At 45.6% G+C, this 23,014-nt stretch overlaps 1 protein-coding gene across 1 annotated transcript in view; it reads right to left on the minus strand.

Moving 5' to 3' along the window:
* The window catches only part of DTNB (dystrobrevin, beta), a 175,709-nt gene that overhangs the window by 53,048 nt on the left and 99,647 nt on the right, over positions 1-23,014 (minus strand). Inside the window, exons 12-15 of the mRNA XM_010002203.1 lie at positions 14,975-15,060; positions 12,627-12,740; positions 8,184-8,280; positions 1,514-1,534 (exon numbers count right to left, since the gene is read on the minus strand). Coding sequence (XP_010000505.1) covers positions 1,514-1,534; positions 8,184-8,280; positions 12,627-12,740; positions 14,975-15,060 — 318 coding nt within the window. The remainder of the gene's footprint in view (positions 1-1,513; positions 1,535-8,183; positions 8,281-12,626; positions 12,741-14,974; positions 15,061-23,014) is intronic.

Consider the following 23,014-nt stretch of genomic DNA (forward strand, 5'->3'; position numbering starts at 1 on the left):
AGATCTGCCTTCTTGAGTTTCAGATCCTTTTTGGCTTATTCACCATTGATTCCAACAGAATGGGACTAGACAGAATGTGTTGATGTTATTTTAGCAGTCAGTTTTGGCTCTTTTATCCATCTCCTAACACACTGTTCCAGGAAAAGAAGGGAGATAGAATTGGGCAAATTCTTCCTTTGATGTCATATTTACCCTTTTTCTCTATCCATAATGCAGATGGGACTCACAGCCCAGGAAAAAGGAGCTAATATAAAGCTGTGTTTCCACACAGATGATTGTTCCTAGGATTGAAGTTGGGCAAGAGGATGACATACAATATAGCATTCCCCTTGCACAGCTAGACAGAAGTTGGAGGACAGAGATGGTGGTGTCTTGGTTGTTTTCCTTGCAGATCACAGCCACATGCCATCATCTGGTCCTTTCATTAACCCAAAGAATTTCTGCAAGGTGCCTCAGAGAATTCACGGATTAACCTCCAGTGACAGCATCAATGAAACATGAACTGGGCTCCAACAGAAGACATACCATGTATCACCATCTTCTTCTTAAACTGAGGATGGAATTTTAATATAAGGCCACCCAGGAGTCACCAAAAGCCCATTTCAGCACAGGTAGCACTGAAGTGTTTTCAGCAACAGAAGTTACCCAGAAATATGTATTTCCTTACAAAGAAGTTACCAGACTTTTCAATCAATGTATCAAATATCCAATTTGGGTATCTGACAAACAACAGGTAAACCCCACCTCCCAGCAACAGGAAACATAGGATTAACCTTCATTACAGCTTTGTGTATAAGAAAACCATGTTCAAAAAGGCTGAAGGTTTGTTCTGCTGGAGAGGAGACATTGAACATCTGGCTATTTCCGAGTAAAGCAAAAGGGCTCCCTCTGGAGTGGATTCTGAAATTAACACTGGATCCAGAGTGTAATATGTGGGCAGAGAAAATGAAAATCAGCACCAAATGAAATGCATTCTTGTATCTCATTCGTTTACTCCTCCTGTTTACAATGAGCAAACTGGGACTAATTCAAGGAGACTATATCATGACTGAGTGATATGGATCCATGCCCAGAATATTAAGTCATTAATTAGTTTTCATGCATGGACTTGTATGTGGCAATGAGGGAAATGAAAGGATTCTTGAAGAGATGAGAAAGCTTTCTTAGCATGTAAAATACTCCAAAGAACCTCCAACAAAATACATTCTGAAGCCAGCTGAGAAGCCACATTTTCAACCCTGGCTGAACATGCACAGTTCTACAAAACCCCAAAGAACACAGCGACCAGTGGTGTGCCCAGGGCAAGGAATGTCATTTGAAAGGGAGAGAGAAATAGCTTTAAGGACACAGACACAAACATGCTCTACTGGAGCCTGATGAGGGCTGCTTTCAAATTTACAAGTGAGAAAGACCCCGCATTCCCACCGCTCATTTGCATACAAGCCAATTAACAGAAAATGGTTTTCATGCAGTAAGAAAAGAGTCAGATCACAACAAGGCAAAGTTAACTTACTGCCTGCTTTTGCTCTTCTTCCTGTAAACGTTGGCAAAAGGTGAAGAGAGAAACAGGATGGATTAATTATTGGATGAAAATGAAACACACACACACAAAATACACAACCAGACCCCACAGAAAACCAGAATGTGGCAAATTGTAGAAACACGAGCAGACACAAAGGGAAATAAGAACGTTTCACACAACAGCTGTGGTGGGAGAGCAAAGGTGTCATCTGCTCCATTCTCAAAAGATAACTTGTCTAAAACGGCCTTCAGTGATGGCAAAAGCTGAACAGACGGGATGGATGCCACAGTATGGATCTCTTGGACAAAGGACAGGATATCCAATGGATACCTTTTGTTTTACACAGAACCTTTACTAGCTTCCCTTCCTACCTTGGACTAAGAAATCATGGAATTGTTTTAGTTGAAAAAGACCTTTAAGGTCATCAAGTCCAACCATTACCCCAGCACTGCCAAGGCCACCACTAAACCATGTCCCTCAGCACCACAGCTACATGGCTTTGAAATCCCTCCAGGGATGGGGACTCCACCACTGCCCTGGGCAGCCTGGGCCAGGGCCTGACAATCCTGTCCAGGAAGAAATTGTTCCCAATATCCAATCTAAACCTCCCTTGGGCAACTTGAGGCTGTTTGCTCCTGTCCTGTCACTTGTTCTTTAGGAAAAACACCAATCCCTGACTTACTTCAACCTCCTTTCAGGCAGCTGTAGAGAGTGAGAAGGTCTTCCCTCAGCCTCCTTTTCTCCAGGCTGAACACCCCAGTTCCCTCAGCTGCTCCTTGTCAGAATTGTGCTCCAGACCCTTTCCCAGCTCTGTTGCCCTTCTCTGGACATGCCAGGTCTGTCTAGCTGCTCTCAAGGCAAGAAAGATCAGACTACCAGCCCCTAAAGTCTGGAAATCCCATCCGGGGTGTGAAACCACTGCTCAGCACTTGGTTCCCTGCATCTATAAATCTGCCACCACAGAGACCCAAACTGTCATAGCCTGAGAGGCAAAATATCACCTTTTTGGTCAGAGAGTGTCTGTAGCACCAGGCCCATGGGGATTCAAAAGAGCAAAGAAACAAGCATCCAGCAACTGGGTCTGAGGTGGGAGGGGAGAAACTGGGAGGCAAAAGCACCAAATATGTGGAGTCACGATGAAGATGTAAATAATTCATTTTTTGCAAGGCAATATCTGTCTGTATGGATCACTATTGATTGGGAAGGTTGGATGGGGCTTGGAGCAAGCTGGTCTAGTGGAAGGTGTCCCTGCCCATGGCAGGGGGTTGGAACTAGATGATCTTTAAGGTCCCTCCAACCCGAACCAGTCTGGATTTCTATGAAAGGCCAGAAAAGGTGAAATACGGATTAATTTATCCTCTTTTGAAGCAGGGAAACATACTCTCTGATCCTGCCAGGGCAACAAAAGCACATCTGACTGCAGCTATAGCAGCATTGCTGGGAATGAGCAAAATATCACACAGTTGAGAATTTCTTTCATCATTCAAAAGTTTTCACAGATTTTCTCCTCAGAGAAGTAAGAACCACTGTGAGTCCTGTAGGCTGCTTTCCCCAGGGCTGGCGGTGTGGGGGAGGATGGTGGCTGTGGTGGGGGCAGAACTGCTGTGTGCTAACAGAAAGGCTGGCCTGGGGTTCTGATGTCCTCATCTACACAGAAATAGCTACTACAGCTTTTCCAGAGTAAGAGAATCACATGATTGTTCTGGTTGGAAAAGACCTTTAGGATCACTGAGTCCAACCACAAACAGGGGGTGTTCCCTCCAATGGTGGCTTTGCATGGCCTGCCAGAGCAGAGGGACCACTGGTAAGTACATCTCCCAAGAAACTTGGGTCATGGAGAAACAGCTCCTTCTAGCCTTGAAGACCATAAACTCACTTATCCACCTTGCCCCACTTATCTCCCATCTGAGTAGGATCAACCAGAACCTGTCCCTTAATTTACAGAAGCTTCTTCTCAGTGACCACTGCAGTAACAGATGTTTCCTGACTGTGCACTGAGGGCACCTTGGGGACATTTGGGAAGGACTGCAGAGAACTCCCCATTTCTGGGGGAATTATTTTCTATTTAATTATTATTATTATTATTATTATTATTATTATTATTATTATTATTATTATTATTATTATTAAATATTTTTTTTTTTCTCCCAAGACTTGGGATTCTTTCAGGTGGGTATTTTGGCAGAGATGCAGCAGATGTAGGGGATGGTTCTGCTCAACTGTAGCTCAGCATCAGCCATGGAGCCCAGTGCTGCCCTCCCTGTGCTCCCAGTTCCTCCTCCCAGCACTGGGACTGGCAGGACCAAATGGTGAGCCAGGTCAGGGAAAAGGTCTTAAATGATCTCCACTTGACAAAAAAAAAACAAACCAAAAAAACCCACCAAAACAAAACAAAAAAGTTGTTAGTTTGAAAAACGAGGCTTTAGCATTAACTGCAGATGTGAAAAGCATATCTGGGGAGGTGTGGAGGTTTGCTGGAAGGATGGAGCAGTTATTAGACACATCATCACATCAGCTAGTTGAGGAAATGACCACTGAGGAAATGGAAGAAGCAAAATGGGATCTGTCTGCTGAATGTCCACAAAGTTAAAAGTGAAAACCCCCCTGAGAAGGCAGAAAACCACCACTGCCGACTGCTGATTAGCAAAGTGCCAGCTAATGGCACTGGCTGATGACAGATGACTTAAGGAAAAGGAAAATCTTAAAGGAAACTGGGCAAGGGTCTGTTCTCTGGCATGATCTGCACACATCCATGCCGTTAAAATCCCTTCTCACTCTCACTGGGGGGAGCTGTATCTAAACTGCCCCCTTGGGAATGGTCCAGGGGCCTGATCACCCCTGGGTGGTGGTTGGAGATGGCTTGGGAAAGTGCTGGTAGCTCTGATCCAAAGGGGCAACAGTGAACTTGGGCAGAGGAGAGCAGGTACAGGAGTGACCCCCTAAGAAATGCTGTACGGCACTAATGGGGTCTCCTGGTAGACACAGCCAGGGTCTTACCTGTGCCCAACACAGTGGGCAGTGCCAGTGACAGCCCCAAATGAAGAGCTGAATGGCCAGAACCTTTCCTTCAGGGAAAAACACCAGCTGAGGCCTGCAATGGACACTTCCTAAATGGAGTGTCTGCACACACTTGCAAAAAGAAGTGGAAGGAGTACTGTGTCCAGCAGAAGAAGGACATAAAGCTGTTGAAGCGAGTCCAGAGGAGGCCACAGAGATGGTGTGAGGGCTGGAGCAGCTCTGCTCTGGAGACAGGCTGAGAGAGTTTGGGTTGTTCAGCCTGGAGAAGAAAAGGCTTCAGGGAGACCTTAGAGCACCTTCCAGGCCCTGAAGGGGCTACAGGAAAGCTGGGGAGAGACTTTTGACAAGGGCAGGGAGTGATGGGATGAGGGGGAATGGTTTCAAGCTGCAAGAGGGGACATTGAGATGAGATCTGAGGAAGAAATTCTTTGCTGTGAGGGTGGTGAGACAGTGGCCCAGGGTGCCCAGAGCAGCTGTGGCTGCTCCCCTCCCTGGAAGTGTTCAAGGCCAGGCTGAATGGGGCTTGGAGTAAGCTGGTCTAGTGGGAGGTGTCCCTGCCCATGGCAGGGCTTTGGAACTAGATGATCTTTAAGTGCCCTTCCAAACCAAGCCAGTCTGTAATTCTAAGGACACTCAGTGCAAAACTCAGCCTGAACTCTAAATCGCACTGGCCTGGGAAGGTACCTATGTGGGCTAATAAACATGGGAGCAGGACATTAACAGCACCCAAAATAGTCGAGGGCCCTTCTCTGTTCTGAGACCACTGTCACAACGTGGCATGAACCTCCAGAGACCAGGTATGTCCTTCCAAATGTATACTTTCCTCCCTCTCTCCTGTTTCCAGAGGGAGTCCACGGGTCCAGGTACCTAACTCTCAGACAACCCAAAAGAGGTGAGCTGAATCCAGCTCTAAATGGTGAAATGAAGGCAGCATTAAAAATGTAAACAAATACTGCACAAAAAAATGGGAAAAAAACTCCAACCCATACAAGCTTAACAGCTGATGTAAATTATAAATGAGAATTTCTGAAATGCACCAAATAATGGGTGAAGCTAAAAACGTGTGGGAAAAAATGGTGTCTGGCTGGGCTAAAACCACTGAAAAGAAGACTTTCAAATGAACACAAATACCAGAAGCAAAACAAAGCCCTGAGGTGGGGCAGGCTACTGTTGCCTGATGGCCATGGTAAAATCCTTAATATGGGAAGAGGGATCAGTGTTTCTATTCTGTGTTTCACTAATAGTACCTTTTCCCTTGTAGTTTGTATCAGCAAACAATGAAGTGCTTTCCACTACTAATGAGAAAAGGTGTTAAAACCTATCTGCTGGAAGGAGTATGGTTAGGTCAGCAGGCCAGGGCTGCTTGCAGCTGGGATTCTTAAAATAATTACATTATTCAGTTGAGTGAAGATGATTTTTAAGAAATCTTGAAATCCTCAGGACTGGAACGTGCTGTGTTGTACTGGTATTCAAAAAGGGAGGGTAAAACAACTTAAATGAGCATAAACATCTACCCTGCCATTAATTTATTCAAAGGAAGAGAAATGCTGAGACAAGACTCAACTAATACATAACATACGAAGCATTGGAACTTCATGGGAAAGGGGTCTTGCCAATAAATCCAATTTTGTTGTTTGATTGTTTGGCTTCTAAAGAAACTACACAGATGTAACATATTTTCATATCTGCAGTTCCTTTGGAGGCCAAACTTGTAGTACATTGTCATTAACCAGCTAGCACCACGTGAAAGAAAAGAAGGACTTTGCATGAAGAAAGATCTAGAGACCTGAGAGCTTTCAAAAAGCACTCACTGGTGCAGAAAGGCACAGTAAAGGACAACAGTGCTGAGGAGAAGTGAAACTCCTCCTGAGACTCTCTGCACACTGTTGCGAAGGTTCAGAGAAGAATTCAACATGTAGTTTGTTTTTTTCCCAGTTAAAAAATATATATTTATATATAAATATATATAAAATCTGGAGAAGGCAAAGAAATCAATCATCAGAAGCATGTCTGGAAACTCAGCAGAGCTGTTTAACTGATCTAAAAAAGAAGACTGATCAATGTCTTCTCTGAGATGAGTAAGCATCTGCGTAGGAAAAAACCAGGGGTGCTAAAGTACACCTTAATTTAATGAAGGGAGAACCACATGTACCAGAGCCGATGGGTGCAAACTGCAGCTAAATACATTAAAACTGAAAATGAGGCATAAATTTTTATCTGTAGAAGCAAATTTGCATAGGCAGCAAATTCTCTCTTTCTGCTCTCTGCAGCTCAAGAGCAGATGTCTTTCTGGAAGATGCTTTTGTGGAAGAGAAGCTGCCAGGCTCCACAGCAAGCTTGGAAGGGGAAATGCAAAGACCTGCATCATGCAACATGTAGAACCAGATAATTACAACAGACACAGGCCCATGGGATAATTCCAGTTGGAAGGGACCTCAGGAGGTCTCAAGCCCAGCCTACTGGACCAGATTGCTCCAAGCCCCATCCAACCTGCCCTTCAACACTGCCAGGGATGGGGCAGCCACAGCTGCTCTGGGCAACCTGGGCCAGTGTCTCACCACCCTCACAGCGAAGAATTTCTGCCTCAGATCTCATCTCAATCTCCCCTCTTTGCAGCCTGAAACCATTCCCTGTCATCCCATCACTCCATGCCCTTGTCAAAAGTCCCTCCCCAGCTTTCTCGTAGCCCCTACAGGTACTGGAAGGTGCTCTAAGGTCTCCTTGGAGCCTTCTCTTCTCCAGGCTGAACAACCCCAACCGATGCCAGGTCTGGCGCACACACACTCCTACTCCACAACACAAGCCCAACCTGAGCAGTGACTTCACTCAAGCTTTGCAGACGATGTGCAGTTGTTACCACTTTCAAGTGCAGACAAGCTCTGCAGTTTTTTGAACTATTGAGACGTGCCTGTAGCAAATCTGTCACGCCTGTGCTGCTCCTGCCTTTGCCATTGCCTCAATTCCCCTCCCACTTCCCCCAAAACCAACAGTATCTTTGTTGCATCTTGTCTTAGACCAAAACCTCTTTGAGTAAGAATGATATTTTGCCATTCACTGTATTTATAGAGAGGCTCTTTTTCAGTTTAAAGAATGGAAAGAACAAATGCACAACAGTATTTCAGAGTACAGGCATCAACTATGAGCTCAACTTTAGCAGGACTCTATAAAAAGAATAAGACATGTAAAAAATGCTGCACACAGAGCCAACCTCCTGGCACTGCCTGGAGTCCATAGGGTTGGTGTAACATCACCTGAACAACAGCCCCATGCCCCTGGCAGTCCTGTCCTGTACCCCAGGGACTATAATTTTCAGTTTAATTTCCAGTTCAAGTTGGAAAACCTGAAGTATTCCCTAGAACAACATGCAGCTGATCACCAACTCTAATCCTTCATTAAATCTTAGGGGTTCTCCATATTTTAAGCAAAAATATGAACCCAGAGCCTCATTAACCATCAGCACCAAGATGAAGAGCCAGTGTGGAAATGACTTCTGTTCCTCATGGAGTATTTATGGTGGTGTTGATGTCAGTTATTCTTTTGGGACAACAGTGTGGCAGCAAAGCAAAAATCTTGGAGCAGCAAGAGGGAATTCCTGGTGCGAGGAAGGGAAGGATGCCATGATTTCTGGTGGGAGAAGACTTACTTTGAGCAGCTTCATCAGCCCTTCCAGCTGCACCATCAGCTCTCTCCTGCTCTCCTGCAGTGCTGACATCCTCTGCTCCAGCTCATCTTTTCTCTGCCTGTTCAGGGAACACAAAAGAAAGAGTTGGAAAATAAACTTTGGGTACTTCAAAACCACTTCAGGGAAACGCACCCACTTAACCATGGTTTCCATCACTCCCCCCCCTGCTTCCAATTTCAAAAAGCAGAGCAAGCACAGTACAATGACCATGAAGCCTGTACATAACCATCAGGGTTTTCACCTAAGATCCCAAAATTTGCACTCAGCCCCTTGGTGGGAGGAAGCCCTTTTCAAGAGCTCTGCACTTTGAGGGGAAAAAAAGCCCACTTTATCCTCCTTTTAAGAACTTTCTGAACGTCACAGCCAGGCACCCTGCAGAGCTCTCAGACAAGCAAGAATGAGCTACGGGAGAAAAGGCAGAGAGAGGAAAGACACGAGGAGAAAAGGCTGCAGATGTTTGGCAAGGAGAAGCCATCACCTGGCTGGAAGGAGACTCGTGGAGCTATTTCTGTCCACCAACAGGACATAAAATCTGTGACAGATTTGCTACACCAGAACTCAGGCAACAAGAAAAGGAGGTAAGAAATGACCTTCCCTTTCCTCAGCATCAGAAAAGCACTGTCTGCAGATGCCTATCTGTGAGCTGTTAAAGAAAATATGACTGTAAAGTTTTATTTTATATTAAAAAAAAAAAATAGAAAGAAGGGACTAATATAAGGAGAAATTCAAAGACAAACTGTCAGTATCTTGTATGATTTATGAAATGCTGGGCCCCACAAATCACAAAGAAACCCCAGATTAGAAAGGCTTATTTATTCATCTACCAATTTTGTGGACACCACAAGGTCTTAAGCCAAAGTTAAAGGTACCACATATAATAGACTCAATTTTTAAATGTCTTAAATTATATCTGTGTCCTCACGTGATACACTATGGATAAATCACTCTGGGAATTTTAATAACCAACTAGTTTTACAAACACCAGTTGGACACGAGAATATGGAAAAGAACTGGGCCATTTCCTCAGACTGAATAAACCTGCTGCACAGGGCTTGATGGTTTCATGATGGTGACCATCAAAATGGCCCACCCCAACCAGAAAGCTGCTGAAACTACACAACAGAATTAATTTGTTTCTACACTGGTTATTAAAAGGACATAAGACCGTGAAGTATCAACCACCCTGGGTATTTCTTTCAACACCTTTTTGTATTTTGAAGAAAGTGGTTATTAAATGCCAAAACATATAAAAAAACTAAGGCAATAAGGAGATGCTTACACATGCCTGGTCACCTCAAAAGTGACGCATCACAGACACAGCTTTATCTGTCTGTATGGTCCTTTTTCTCTCTCTCTAGGTCAGTTCAAAGTCTGTGGCTTTTATGCTATAGTTCTTAAATATAATATTCTGGTTAACAGCTCCAAATAATGTAAAAATCAACATGTGAAATCAGTACAGCTCTGCAAATGCTAATGAAGATTCAACATCAATGACTATATCTGATTTTGGCTGATGCTACTCAATTTCTTTTTCAATGCCCTTCAGCAAAGAAAGAAGCTGTTTGTCAATGACACAGGGTGTAAAATATATATATATTTTAAAAAAGGTTGAATGGCCTCTAAAAAGCTTGGGGCATGTGCCTGGGGCAAAGCAGTGCTGGTCCCCGATGTGGGAATGAGCATCCCTTGGGCTGCCATATGCATCCCAAGTCAGGATGTGAGGATGAAGGATCCGGCTGTGCTCCATCTCACTCCAGCAGCCTGGCAGAGCTGACTCCTCTGCAGGAATGGGCCCGGGGCATGTTGATTTTTCATGGATTAATTTTTTTCTTGCTTTCACAGTCTGAATTCTATCCAGCAAGTGAGATAATTTGGTAACACATTCCTATGTATAACCAAAGGCAAGGTCACCTTGAGGGGAATGTCTCCTCCTCAGCTGTGGCTTTGTGAAGTACTTTCACATCCCAGATACTCTGCTAATTGTGAACTTCCAGGGCGATGCTACACAGGCAAGAAAATTAACATGAACTTTGACTTTATGAATGGAGTAATGTCTGGTGGCAGGAAAGCCAACACTGGCTCTACCTACAGCACTGGTGAGATTCCGCAGCCTGTCCTGCCACCCACAGATAAATGGGACACAGAGGACTTGGAGAGGTCTTGACAGCAAGCTAAAGGGAGACTTGGCAAACCTTTTTCAGGAGCAAATTGGAAAATTTCGAGTTGTTTATGCAAGATGGGGTTGAGAGGGGAAAGAATCAAAATCTCTGCATACACTCATGCAGAGAGGAATTCTGGAAAAGATCTTTTCAGCCCAGCAGGCAAAAGCACAGGGAAGGACAAGGTTTGGACAATGAAGCTTATGAAGGTTAGAAATTACGTGCACATTTATTCTAGCAAGCACAGACAAAGAACAGAAATTAACTGACAATCACATTAACAGTATCAGGGGACGTGGTGTTCTTTCCACCTCTAAAATGAAAACTTGGATGTTTGTCTTGCAGAGATGCAGACAAAAAAGGATTCTGCAGGAGCACTGCAGGGAGAAATTCCCCAGCCTCCATTACACAGGAGACCAGACTGGGTAATCTGCATGACCCGACAGGCTGCACCTGCTGAATTCAACCTTTTTTTCTCCCTCATTTTTCCCGTGGTGTTTACATATTTGAAGGCCTGAAGCGGCTACAATGATCATTCAGCTTTATTTTTTGGTTTGTTTTTGTTTGTATTTTTTCCTTTGGCAAAATACTTGCCCTCCAATTCCTCCTGGTTTGTTTCAAATGGCTTGCATTTTGGACAAAGATCTTCAGGAAAGACATCAAGGGCCTGAAAACTCTATCACTGCTCTTGAGATTATTGCCTGGCTTTAAAAAGCATCATTTGTGGTCTAAATCTGGCTGGTTTCCAGTTTAAGCTCTAGGTCCTTACATCATCTTTCTCTGCTGGGTCAAACAGCACATCAAGCTGCCCTGCACTCTCCTTTTTCTCACTTCTTTATTAACATTTGTGGGTATCTTCTGCATCCTCTCCACATATATAAAAACCATAAATAGTTACATAAAACATAAAGCCAGAAAATCTGTGAGTTATTATAATCAGGTGCTAAAATGAAAAATATCAGTGAAACATCAAACTGTGCTATAATACAACAAATTCTCTAAGAAAAAGTAGAGGAAGAAGACTGTGCAGCATGGGGCTGGATTACACTTCCCAGATGCTGCCTGTAGCTGCAGCAGCTCCATCCCAGGAGCAGTGCAATTTATGGAAAACCTTTAAACACTCCTGGGAAGCACCACAGCTACAGCATCTCCTAACTGGGCAGAAAAAGTTTACCCCAATGAGGGAAACATGATAAAGTTTGCAAAGAGCTGCTGCCAAGAGTGGGACTTTTCAAACCTACTCTAAATTGCAGATAGAGTTTCTGAAGGTGGAGCTCCAAATGAAGTGGTAAGAGAAGATGAAATAAAACACAGCCAGAGAATGTCCTTGTGAGTACCCAAACCATAGCATCCTAGAATCATTAAGGCTGGAAAAGACCTTTAGGATCACCAAGTCTAACCATCAATCCAACACTACGCTGCCAACTAAACCATGTCCCAAAGTGCCACGTCTACATGTTTTCTGAACACCTCCAGCATGATGATTCCACCACTGCTCTGGCCAGCCTGTTCCAGTGCTTGACCACTGTTTCAGTAAAGAAATCTAAACCTTCCCTGGCACAACTTGAGGATGTTTCCTCTTGTCTTGTTGCTTGTTCCTTGGGAGAAGAGACCGACCTCCCTGGCTCCAACCTCCTTTCAGGCAGTTGCAGAGAGCAACAAAGTCTCCCCTCAGCCTCCTTTTCTCCAGGCTGAACACCCCCAGTTCCCTCAGCTGCTCCTCATCACACTTGTGCTCCAGACCCTTCCCCAGCTTCATGCTATAAATACTGACAGTTCCTCCCCATCACATCAAAGTGCAAAATCCATAAAAGAGGCTTCGAAGATTTTTTTCCAGCTTTTACTGTATGTCTGACTGTATGGAGGGATGAATTTTCAGTTTCATTGACTAATCAAATAACTGACATTTCTATTCAGTCCCCCTCTGTTAGACAACAAATGATAAGCAGATAATGCCCTTTCTTCTGGCTTTTCCTGTTGGTTTATCTTTTATAGTCCCTTTCCTGAACTATACAAACAAAATTCATTTTAAGAGACATTTTTATTGACTTCTAAACCCACTTAAAAAAAAAAAAAAGAAGCCCATTGCAATACTCTATCAGCCTGCAGAATTCAGCACATTAAGTAACACTTCAAAGCTACAGGGGAGATGCTTTTCCCACCACAGCCTGTGTCATGGGAAGCACCCCTGGGGCTGGTCGGCCCCAGCACCGAACGCTCACGAGCTTTAGAGGATTTCTTTTACCGTAGGAGCCGGAGTTCAGCCAACAAAGTTGGGTTCTGCTGGGCTTTCTCTGGCGTGGGTTGAGAGGCTTGTTCATGTTCCAGCCTGAGACGCTGAATTTCTTGGAGTATCTCTCTATAGAAATGACAGAGGGGAGATTAAAGAGGGAAAAAGGTCAGCTCTGCACTGCTCCTGAACACTCTGATGTATTCCAGCACTTTCTGTCAGACTCCAGCCTAAGCACAGCAATTCTGGTCATGTGGGACTGGCAGGGATTCAAACCCCAGCCAGGTAAGTCAGCGCAGCCCCAGGAGCTGCTGTAACACACAGAGAAAATTTATTACTTAATAAGGAGCATGAGATCACTTCAGTGCCCCAACACAGGCAATGTCTCCTAATCCTGTCTTGTCAAATGGGCTCAGAGACTGTTCCAAGCGGAAAAGAGTTCAATTTTCAGCAAATTCTGCACTGGTTAGCTTCATAGAACCACCAAATGCCAGGTTCCTTTGGGTGGGAAGGGACCTTAAAGCTCATCCAGCTCCACCCCCTGCCATGGGCAGGGACACCTCCCACTAGACCAGGTTGCCATGGCTCTGAGACCCATCCCAACCTGGCCTTCAATACTGCCAGGGATGGGGCAGCCACAGCTGGGCAACCTGGGCCAGTGTCTCACCACCCTCACAGCAAAGAATTTCTTCCTCGAATCTCATCTCAGTCTCCCCTCTTGCAGCTTGAAACCGCTCCCTCTCATTCCATCACTCCCTGCCCTTGTCAAAAGTCCCTCTCCAGCTTTCCTGGAGCCCCACTCACCTTTCCAAGGGCTCCTGGCAGGTCAGAGGGAACAGGCAAAATAACAGCTCATAGTAAGAGAGCCAGCCTGGCGTGGTCCCAGCAAGGGAAGGTGATCAGCCAGCAGCCCAATTCAGGCAGCTGGTTCTGAAAAGGAAGGTGCACCCACAGCCAAGGACTTCCTCATTGGAAGGGAAACAAGATCCTTCTGCCAGTGAAGATCACAATCTGGAAATCTCCTCCCCTGCTCTTTTTTAAACGCTCAGAGCTGCTCTCCTTGCAGGGCTTCATACCAGCACTGATTGAGATCTCTCTTATCTGTAATCACCACCAACCATTTCAAATCCCCGCAAGGTCTCTTGGCAGCACTGCAGCTGCAACTGGTTACACAAGGCACGGCTTGAGCTGTTCCCCTGCTCTCCAGGAACTGCTTCTCCTGCAAACTAGCCTGGAGGAGTGCTTTTCCAGCAGCCAGCTCATGCACCCCAGCTGGGTGCAGCTGGAGCACAGGGAGACCCAAGCATGGCTGCAAGGCTAGGACATCACTGGGCAACAAGAGAAGCTCTAGAGGTAGCCCACAGATTGCCCAGACTACAGCACAGGGGGTTTGCAGCTGCTCAAGGTCTTAATTCTTTAGAGCTGCAGCTTCTCTGAGCCATAGAAAGATTTAAATCAACATGTTGCACTGAAGAAGCACTTAAGTGCAAATGCAACATTATGATAAAAACAGGGAGACTTCTTGACAGTCCCTCTGGAGCAAGAAGAATCATGGAACCCCAGACTTGTCTGGGTGGGAAGAAACCTTAAGGATCATCTCGTTCTAATCCCCTGCCATGGGCAGGGACATCTCCTAGTAGATCAGGTTGCTCCAAGCCCCATCCAACCTGGCCTTCAACACTGCCAGGGATGGGGCAGCCACAGCTTCCCTGGGCTACTTGGGCCAGTGTCTCACCACCCTCATAGCACAGAATTTCTTCCTACAATCTCATCTCAGTCTCCCCTCTTGCAGCTTGAAACCGTTCCTCCTCATCTTGTCACTCCATGCCCTTGCAAAAAGCATCTGCTTACTCTTCTCAAGCTGAACTTACCCACCTTAGCCTTCCAACCTGCTCACTTCACTATATCTTTGCTTCAGGTCTGCTGGTGCCAGTCCAGATGATTTTAAGATTAGTGAAGAAGACATCAGGATGAAATTCTTCACTATGAGTGTGGTAAGACACTGGAAACAGTCGCCCAGAGCAGCTGTGACTGCCCCATCCTGGAAGTGTTCAAGGCCAGTTTGCATGAGGCTTGGAGCAACCTGGTCTAGTGGGTCGTGTGGTCGTGTTCCCTCCCATGGGTGGGACTGGATGAGCTTTAAGGCTCCTTCCAACCCAAATCATTCCATGATTTTATGAAGGCCAACCTGCTCTCTGGGGAACAAGGACTCGGAGCTGATCAGTTTATGTGGCAGCTACACCCTTCAACACAAGATCAGGAACTCCAGCTGAGTGATAGAACACAAAAGGCTAAAAACAACAAACACAAGGTGTTCCTCAGGTGTTGTTCCTAAAACAACACTGATCAAAGCTTGCTTTTACCTGTTTTTGTTTTCCAGCTCTGCTATCAGCTGCCTTTGTTGTTTGTTGGCATCAAAGCTGAACCCCAGGTCTGCTGGTGGGCGAGGCTGGTGGAGGAGGAACAGAGAAAAATTAGACAAAAGACTGATGATGTGTTACCAGACTGCCAGGGTTTGGGTGCAGCCCTGTGTTCCAGAACAACACTGTGTGATTCTACACAGCCATGAAAGAGCTGAGCTATGGGGGCACCTCGAGATGTGGTTTCACATCTGGCTTGATCTGATCTCAGGATGGGCAGCTGCTGACCTGACTCACTGTCCTCACTATCCATCTGAGGAATTTTATTTGCTTTTCTTTATTTTTTTAAAGACCTTCAGAAAAACAATACACTATACCTATCTGTTCCTAAAGCACAGGCCGGCTTCCCTGGGAGGACCTGCTGTTATACCTTGGTCAGAAAGTCTTCTGGTGAAACATTAACCTTCCCAAGTGTCAGCTAGTGGAGAGAAGGTATAATAACTTGCAGCTTATGAACAGGATTATTCACAGACATTACACTGAAGAACAGTCCCTGGCTCTGGAATTACAGAGTTATTTCTCCTCTTGTTCTGGTTTAGTACATTTTCTAAGTGGAATCCTAAGCTGCTGCTCAGGAGGTCTAGTACAATTCTGAACTATCCTTCTGGCCATGAGACACAACAAGTTGTCCACTGAGAGTTGGGGAGGCATAGAATCATAAAATGGTTTGAGTTGGAAGGGACCTTAAGGATAATGGGGCAGCCACAGCTTCCCTGGGCAACCTGTTCCAGTGTCTCACCACCCTCACACTAAAGAACTTCTTCCTAATGTCTAACCTAATCTCCCCTCCTTCAGTTTTAATCCATCACCCGCCTTGTTCTTTCACTACAAGCCTTTGTCAAAAGTCCCTCCCCAGCTTTCCTGGAGGCCCTGTTCAGACACTGGAAAGCCACTATGAGGTCTCCCCACAGCCTTCTCTTCTCCAGGCTGAAGAACCCCAACTCTCTCAGCATCTCATCATGGACAGGTCTCCCAGGTTACGAACTGCCTGAGGAACCAGATGGTATGTAGGGGCTGCTTTTGACACCAGGCCATTACAGACTGCAGAATGGTTGAGGTTAGAAGGGACCTCTGGAGGTTATCTGCTCAAACAGGGCCACCCAGAGCCAGGACAGTGTCCAGATGGCTTCTGAAGATCTTCAAGGTGGAAGACTCCACAACTTCCTTGGGCAACTTGTGCCAGTGCTGGGTCACCCTCACACTGAAAAGTGTGTCCTGATATTCAGAGGGACCCTCCTATGGTCCTGTCTGAGCCCATGGCCTCTGGTCCTGGCACTGGGCACTACTGGGAAAAGCCTGGCTCTGTCCTCTTGGCACCTCACTGAAGGTGCCAGAAGGATGAGCATAGATACCAATGTACCACACAGCTGGTGGATCTCCAGTGCTTTGTCAAGTGCTCTGAACTTCAGTGCTCTACTGTTGCCTTTATATTTCCACTCAATCTCAAGATTGCAGAGATTTTTACCACAACATGTCCAGAAGGACCTCAGATTGGGATCCTGGTTTGAGAAGAAACTTCCATAACCATTTTCAGAAACTATTTGGGCAGAAAAACAGAAGTTTGAGAGAAGAGCTTGGTGTGCACCAGTGCTCCTAGAGACAGGGTAGAAAGTGACAGATTAAGGATGAAAGGGACAGACACAACTAGGCCTTCAGTTTTATTTCACTGTTGGTGTCTAGAGACCATTTAATCTTTTAACAGCTCAAAATCGTAGAGTCATTGAGGTTGGAAAGGACCTTTTGGGATGGCCTACTAGCAACTCACTGCTTAAAGAAATCTCAACTACAGTAGGTTACTTAGGACATTGTGCAGCTGAGCTTTGAATACCTCCAAGGGTGAAGACTATATAACCTCCTGGGGTGACCCACTCCAATGTTTGAGCGTTTATGCCACAAGATAGTTTTTATTTCTGTTTCAGTTGTGAGGAGCTGGTGCCTCTTGTCCTTTCACAGGGTGTCATTGAAGTGAGTCTGGCTTCACCCTCTGACTTGCCACAATCATGTATTAATAATGCACAAAAAGACCCCCGCAAGCCTTCTCAAGACTAAAGAAACCCAGAAATAAATGTTCAGGTTGCTGATTCTCCACTAATGTGTAAATTTTCCAGGTTCTGAAACTTCAAAGTTATCTGATGCTCCCCCTGAAGATTTGCAAAGGGGATGCCCATGTAGGTGAGATAAAAAGCACCAGGTAGAGGCACTGGAATTTGATCCCTTGCATTGTTAAGATATTTAGTGTGGCCTCTGCCTTATTTTTAGCCCAGATTAGCCAGCTTTCTCCAGCAATTCTCATCTCAGGATGGTTTGGGATTTACCCTACAGGGAGAATTATCTGCAGCAGGTGGTTTGTGTGCAGTCACATTGTTCTGGAGGGAGAGAGCACTCCAGATTAGAGATGTGGACACCAGAAGGTTCTAATGACCACCACACACAAAGCCCAGTGTCAACTTTACACTCAGCTATTGAGAAAGAGCACCTGGGTTGGGGCAATCCCGAGTACAAATCCAGGCTGGGTGGAGAATGGATTGAGAGCAGCCCTGAGGAGAGGGATTTAGGGGTTTTGGGTGATGAGAAGCTCAACATGACCCATCTGGACCATTGGTAGGACAGCCTCTACTTCTTCAGGAAATTAATTTCCCTGGCGCAAAGGGAAGGAAATCTAACAGCAGCCGCTGCTCTCATTTCTGCCCAACATTTTATTAACACCAAATTCTTACTTTCATGGCTTTGGAAGAGTTCTGGGATTGTGGTGGCAAATGCTATTCTTTTTAATACATAAAGACAGAATTCATTAGAGCATTAGCATGCTACTATTTACTGTTACGAGAGGTACCTGTCCTCTCTGTGAAGTTCTATGTGGTTCCCAAAACCTCAGCTCTTAAAAGAATAAAAACCAAAAAACAGCCCAAACCATCCATTTCCTACTCGGCACTCTGATCTTTGCACTCCATCTTACTGGACAGCTATGAATGACTAGTTTCTTCCAAGATTTATTACTGTAATTCTTTTCCTTACAAAGTCAAGCAGTTCTCCTCTTGACCTATCTGAAGACACTAAACAGCAGGGACAGGTTCCCCTTTCTACTCAAGTCTTGCAAAAGCTTTCTACTAAAACCAGAGGACAAAGACCTGTTGGGAGACAACAGCATAAGACAGGATGTGGGGGAATGGTTTCAAGCTGCAAGAAGGGAGACTGAGAGGAGACCTGACGAAAAAATCTTTGCTGTGAGGGTGGTGAGACACTGGCCCAGGTTGCCCAGAGCAGCTGTGGCTGCCCCATCTCTGGCAGTGTTGAAGGGCAGGTTGGATGGGGCTTGGAGCAACCTGGTCTAGTGGGAGGTGTCCCACTGGCAGGGGGCTGGAACTAGATGATCTTTAAGGTCTCTTCCAACTCAAACCAGTCTATGAAGTACTTCCATGAATTAAGGTCTCCAAAATTACTGCCAAAAAAACCCCAAACCCCATTTTTGCATGTGCATGAGAGTTCATACTTTTTTGTCCTCTGTAGCTTCCCTTCTCAGTATGGAGTAAACATTTCAGGAAGAGAATAGTCCTATTATGGCACAGAAACAATGTGGAGATCCATGTGGATGCCCTGTTGGATGCAGCTCCCAATTTTCTGACATAGAAAGTGTTCCTTGCACCAAGGAACCTGGAATCTAATGCCAATGAGAGACAAGCTTTACTGTTCTTTGGCAGTACTGACCCTCAGGAGTCAGTACTGGGACCGGTACTATTCAATATTTTCATCAATGCCCTAGATGAGGGAACAGAGTGTGGCCTCAGCAAGTTTGCTGATTAGACTAAACTGGGAGGAGTGGTGGACACACCAGAAGGCTGTGCTGCTATTCAGCAAAACTAGACAGGCTGGAGAGTTGAGTGGGGAGAAACTTGAGGAAATTAAACAAGGGCAAGTGTAGAGTCTTGCATCTGGGGAAGAACAACCCCATGTACCAGTACAGGTTGGAGACTGACCTGCTGGAGAACAGTGTAGGAGAAAGGGACGTGGGTTCCTGGTGGACAGGAGGAAGACCACGGGCCAGCAATGTGCTCTTGTGGCCAAGAAGGCCAATGGCATCCTGGGGTGTATTAGAAAGGGTGTGGTTAGTAGGTCAAGGGAGGTTCTCCTCCCTCTCTGTCCTGCCTTGATGAGACTGCATCTGGAATATTGTGTCCAGTTCTGCAGATTTACCCTGCAAAGCTGTACAACAGGAAATTTGGTTTACTTGTTCTTTCTTAATTTTTTTAAAAAAATAATTAAATAATGCCTAAAGCCTAGAAGAAAAGTTCTGTGAAGGGAGTATTACAAATACTATTTAGATTGTAGGTAGCTTTAACAAGATGATAATGACAGGCTTTTTGCAGTGCTTAATGTTGAGGGAAGAGGAGCAACCACACATTGTTTTCAAAAAAGAGCAATACGGGCAAGAGCCTAATTATCGTAACTCATCCACATAACTCAACCTAATTATCCACTCATCCATGACTGAGTATTACCTCATATTTATTAGGTGTTCGTGCTTTTCTAGCAGCAAGGTTGAACGGGTCAGCAGAGTTCTGCCAGGGGTGCACAGTTCCCGTGGACCTCTGCTCCTGCTGCCTGCCATGGTGGGCCACATGGGAAGCAGCAGGCGCTGGCTCACAGGCCAGATACTCATCTGGGCTTCTCCAAATCAACCTGCCCCAGGGCATCAGCAGAAACTACAGAGGATCTGGGAGTGTGCTCATGGCAGAAAATGGGGGGGAAAAAAGAGCTGAGGAAGAGCAGCTGGAAGGGGAGATGAAGGAGGCATTGGCTTGGAGGCTTGAAGGAGGCATTGTGTAGGAGTTTGATAACAGAGGCCTGGTGTTGCTTTAAATATAGAACCATAGAACATGTTGTGTTGGAGAAGACCTTTAAGATCATTGAGTCCTACTGTTAACACTACCAAGTCCACCACTGTCCCTAAGTGCTACATCTAAACATCTTTTAAATCCCTCCATCACTTCCCTGGACAGCTTTTTCCAGTGCCTGACAACCCTTTCAGGGAAGAAATTGTTCCTAATATTATAGGTAATAATATTATCTCATCTCAGTCTCCCCTCTTACAGCTAGAAACTGTTCCCCCTCGTCCCATCGCTCTATGCCTTTGTCAAAAGTCCCTCCCCAGCTTTCCTGTAGCCCCTTCAGGTCCTGGAAGGTGCTCTAAGGTCTCCCCAGAGCCTCCTCTTCTCCAGGCTGAGCTACCCTCACTGCAGGGGAGTCTCACCAGAGCTGAGCAGAGGGGACAATCCCCTCCCTGGCCCTGCTGGTCCCACTGCTGGGGATGCAGCTGAGGACATGGTTGGTTTCTTGGCCCAACACCCCCAAGTCCTTCTCCTCAGGACTGCTCTCCATCCATTCTCCAGGTTGGATTTGTGCTTGGGATTTCAATGCACAGCATTCTGCTGCGCCTGAACCAGCAGGGCCAAGCATAGCCCTGAGCAACTCCTACTCAATAGAAGGGATTTTGTCCTCTGAAGAGTGGCTTGAAGCAAACAAGAGCGGCCCATCTGCGGGAGCCCAGAGCAGCCACTGTCCCGCAGCGCGGAGCGGCGCCGCTCGCGCACCACCAGCCCACCACGCACACACAGAGAGCAGCAAACCATGCCTCCTCCTCTGTCCTCCTCACCCTCCCCATTTCATTTTCTTCCTTAAGAAGAACCAGACGTGGATTTCAAGAATTAACTCTGAGATCTGCCTGAAATTACTTGGTCCCTGTAAGACTTGAAGCAAAGGCATTTCCCATAAAGCCATTACTGGGATGGATTTGCATTCATCTGGAGAGTGACATTTATTACAGCAACAAGCCTGCACAAGGCAGTTCCAACAGTTTATCTAATTTGAGAAAAAACAGAAGCTGAGGGACTGAGTCAGATCCACTGCCACATAGTTCAATTTCCAGCAGTGACCACTGCCAGTGACTTCAAAGAAAAGAGCAAGAAACTTGGCATTAGGCTGTTGTAGTATGAACAGTCTGTATCAAGGATCCTCTTAATTTCTAGCAGTTAGAGCATGTCAGAAGAAATGCACATTACAGAGAATCAGAATCACAGAATTCTACAGTACTAGATGATTTTTTAGGTCCCTTCCAACCTGAACCATTCTATGATTCTATGAATTCCTGGTTGAAAAAGACCTTCAAGATCATTGAGCCCAACTGTTCACCCAGCACTAAACCATGTCCCTCAGCACCACAGCTACACAGCTTTGAAATCCCTCCAGGGATGAGGACTCCACCACTGCCCTGGGCAGCCTGGGCCAGGACCTGACAAGCCTTTCCATGAGGAAATTGTCCCCAGTATCCAACCTTCCCCTGGCACAACCTGAGGCCATTTCCTCTTGTCCTGTTGCTTCTTCCTTGGGAAATGAGACTGACCCCCCTGGCTCCAACCTCCTTTCAGGGAGTTGCACAAACTCATGCAAAGTGCTAGCTAGGGGAGGGCAATCTCCAGTGGCAAGAAATAATCAGAACCTGCTATGAAGCAGAAGACTTTAAACTCAAAGTCCTTCAGAATATGAAAACCACATCCATTGCACCTGGTCAGTATTTCTGAGCTGTGAAAAAAAAGCAGACCGAGTAAATAACCTTTAGATTCCTGGCTGTGCAGTGTGGGTCGCAATGGGAACAGAGTTATCACTCTTACATCCTTTTTCCACCACACTTCAATCCCTAGCAGGACTTGGACAAAGCACCTAAGAGGTAACTTCTTTGGATGAAAAGGAAGATGGAATTTGTCACAGGTCTTTGAAAAGTCTCAGTAAACTCTAAACAATAAACTCTACATGCTGCTTTCCTTCCACCCAAAAATGCTGCTTCATTTTTGGCCTCCTTCAGAAGTACAAAGTACACACAAACAGGTTGAGGTGATTTACAGATGTTTAAACCATTAGATTCTTTCAGAACCAGCACTGTGAGGCCTTCATTTTCATAATGCTTCTTTATTACTACCAGAAAAAAGTCAAGTCATGCGTAAGAATTCTTCCACCACCTTCCAGAGTGAAACTGATTCAGCACCTGCTGTCTCAACTTGTATTTTGCATGAAGATTACGTAGAAATCCCCTCCTTTTCCACCTATACCAGAAAGTTTGCACTGTGTGGCTTTAATATTTCAACATGAACATGGTCCAAGTGAACAGAATGACTTCAGAAATGCAACTACACCACTTGGCAGAGGTAATGGGAACTGACAGTTTAAAACATTTAAAAAGCATAATTCTTTTTTGTCAACATTTTACAATGTGGAAATGTCATATGACAAAGTCAGATTATTGGCTGAGCACACACTGAGGGAAAGGCACAAGCCTACTTTGCTGAAAAGGACCTGGATGTATTTATATGACAAATACATAATGAAAAGGTGAACAAGGACCCTGACATTAAGATGCTTCTGTAGTCACGTTAACAGAGAATCATGGAATTGTTTTGGTTGGGGAAGATGCTTAAGATCACTGAGTCCAACCATTAACCCAGCCCTGCCAAGGCTACCACTAAACCATGTCCCTCAGCACCACATCTACACAGCTTTTTAATCCCTCCAGGGATGGGGACTCCATCACTGCCCTGGTACGATGCTTAGGAGAGGTCATTGCTACTGCTGGAGGTCGTGGAAGACAAGGGCCCTATCTGAAATGGTACCTTAATAATATGTTTTATATGGATAATAATAACATGTTTTGCAATAGCAGCTGTGTAGAGCAGCAGCGAGGTGCTGGTGCAGCCTGGTCAGAGCTATGGCTGGAGACCCAAGGATGTTGACCTTGACAGAGGGAGTCACAGACACATTTCTGAGTGGGTGTTGAGCTGAACTGGCTCCGAGCAGCACACCTGGGAGGACATTGTGAAATGGCAGCTATGACTTGAGGGAGATCCAGAGGTGCTTGGAAAGGTGGGAGATAGGTCCTGGAAATACTGTTCTCTTCCCACATGGATAGCCCAACCCTCCCCGCCCACCTGGACTGCC

This window comes from Chaetura pelagica, unplaced genomic scaffold, assembly GCF_000747805.2.
Source record: "Chaetura pelagica isolate M959 unplaced genomic scaffold, ChaPel_1.0 scaffold107, whole genome shotgun sequence".
Lineage (NCBI taxonomy): Eukaryota > Metazoa > Chordata > Aves > Apodiformes > Apodidae > Chaetura > Chaetura pelagica.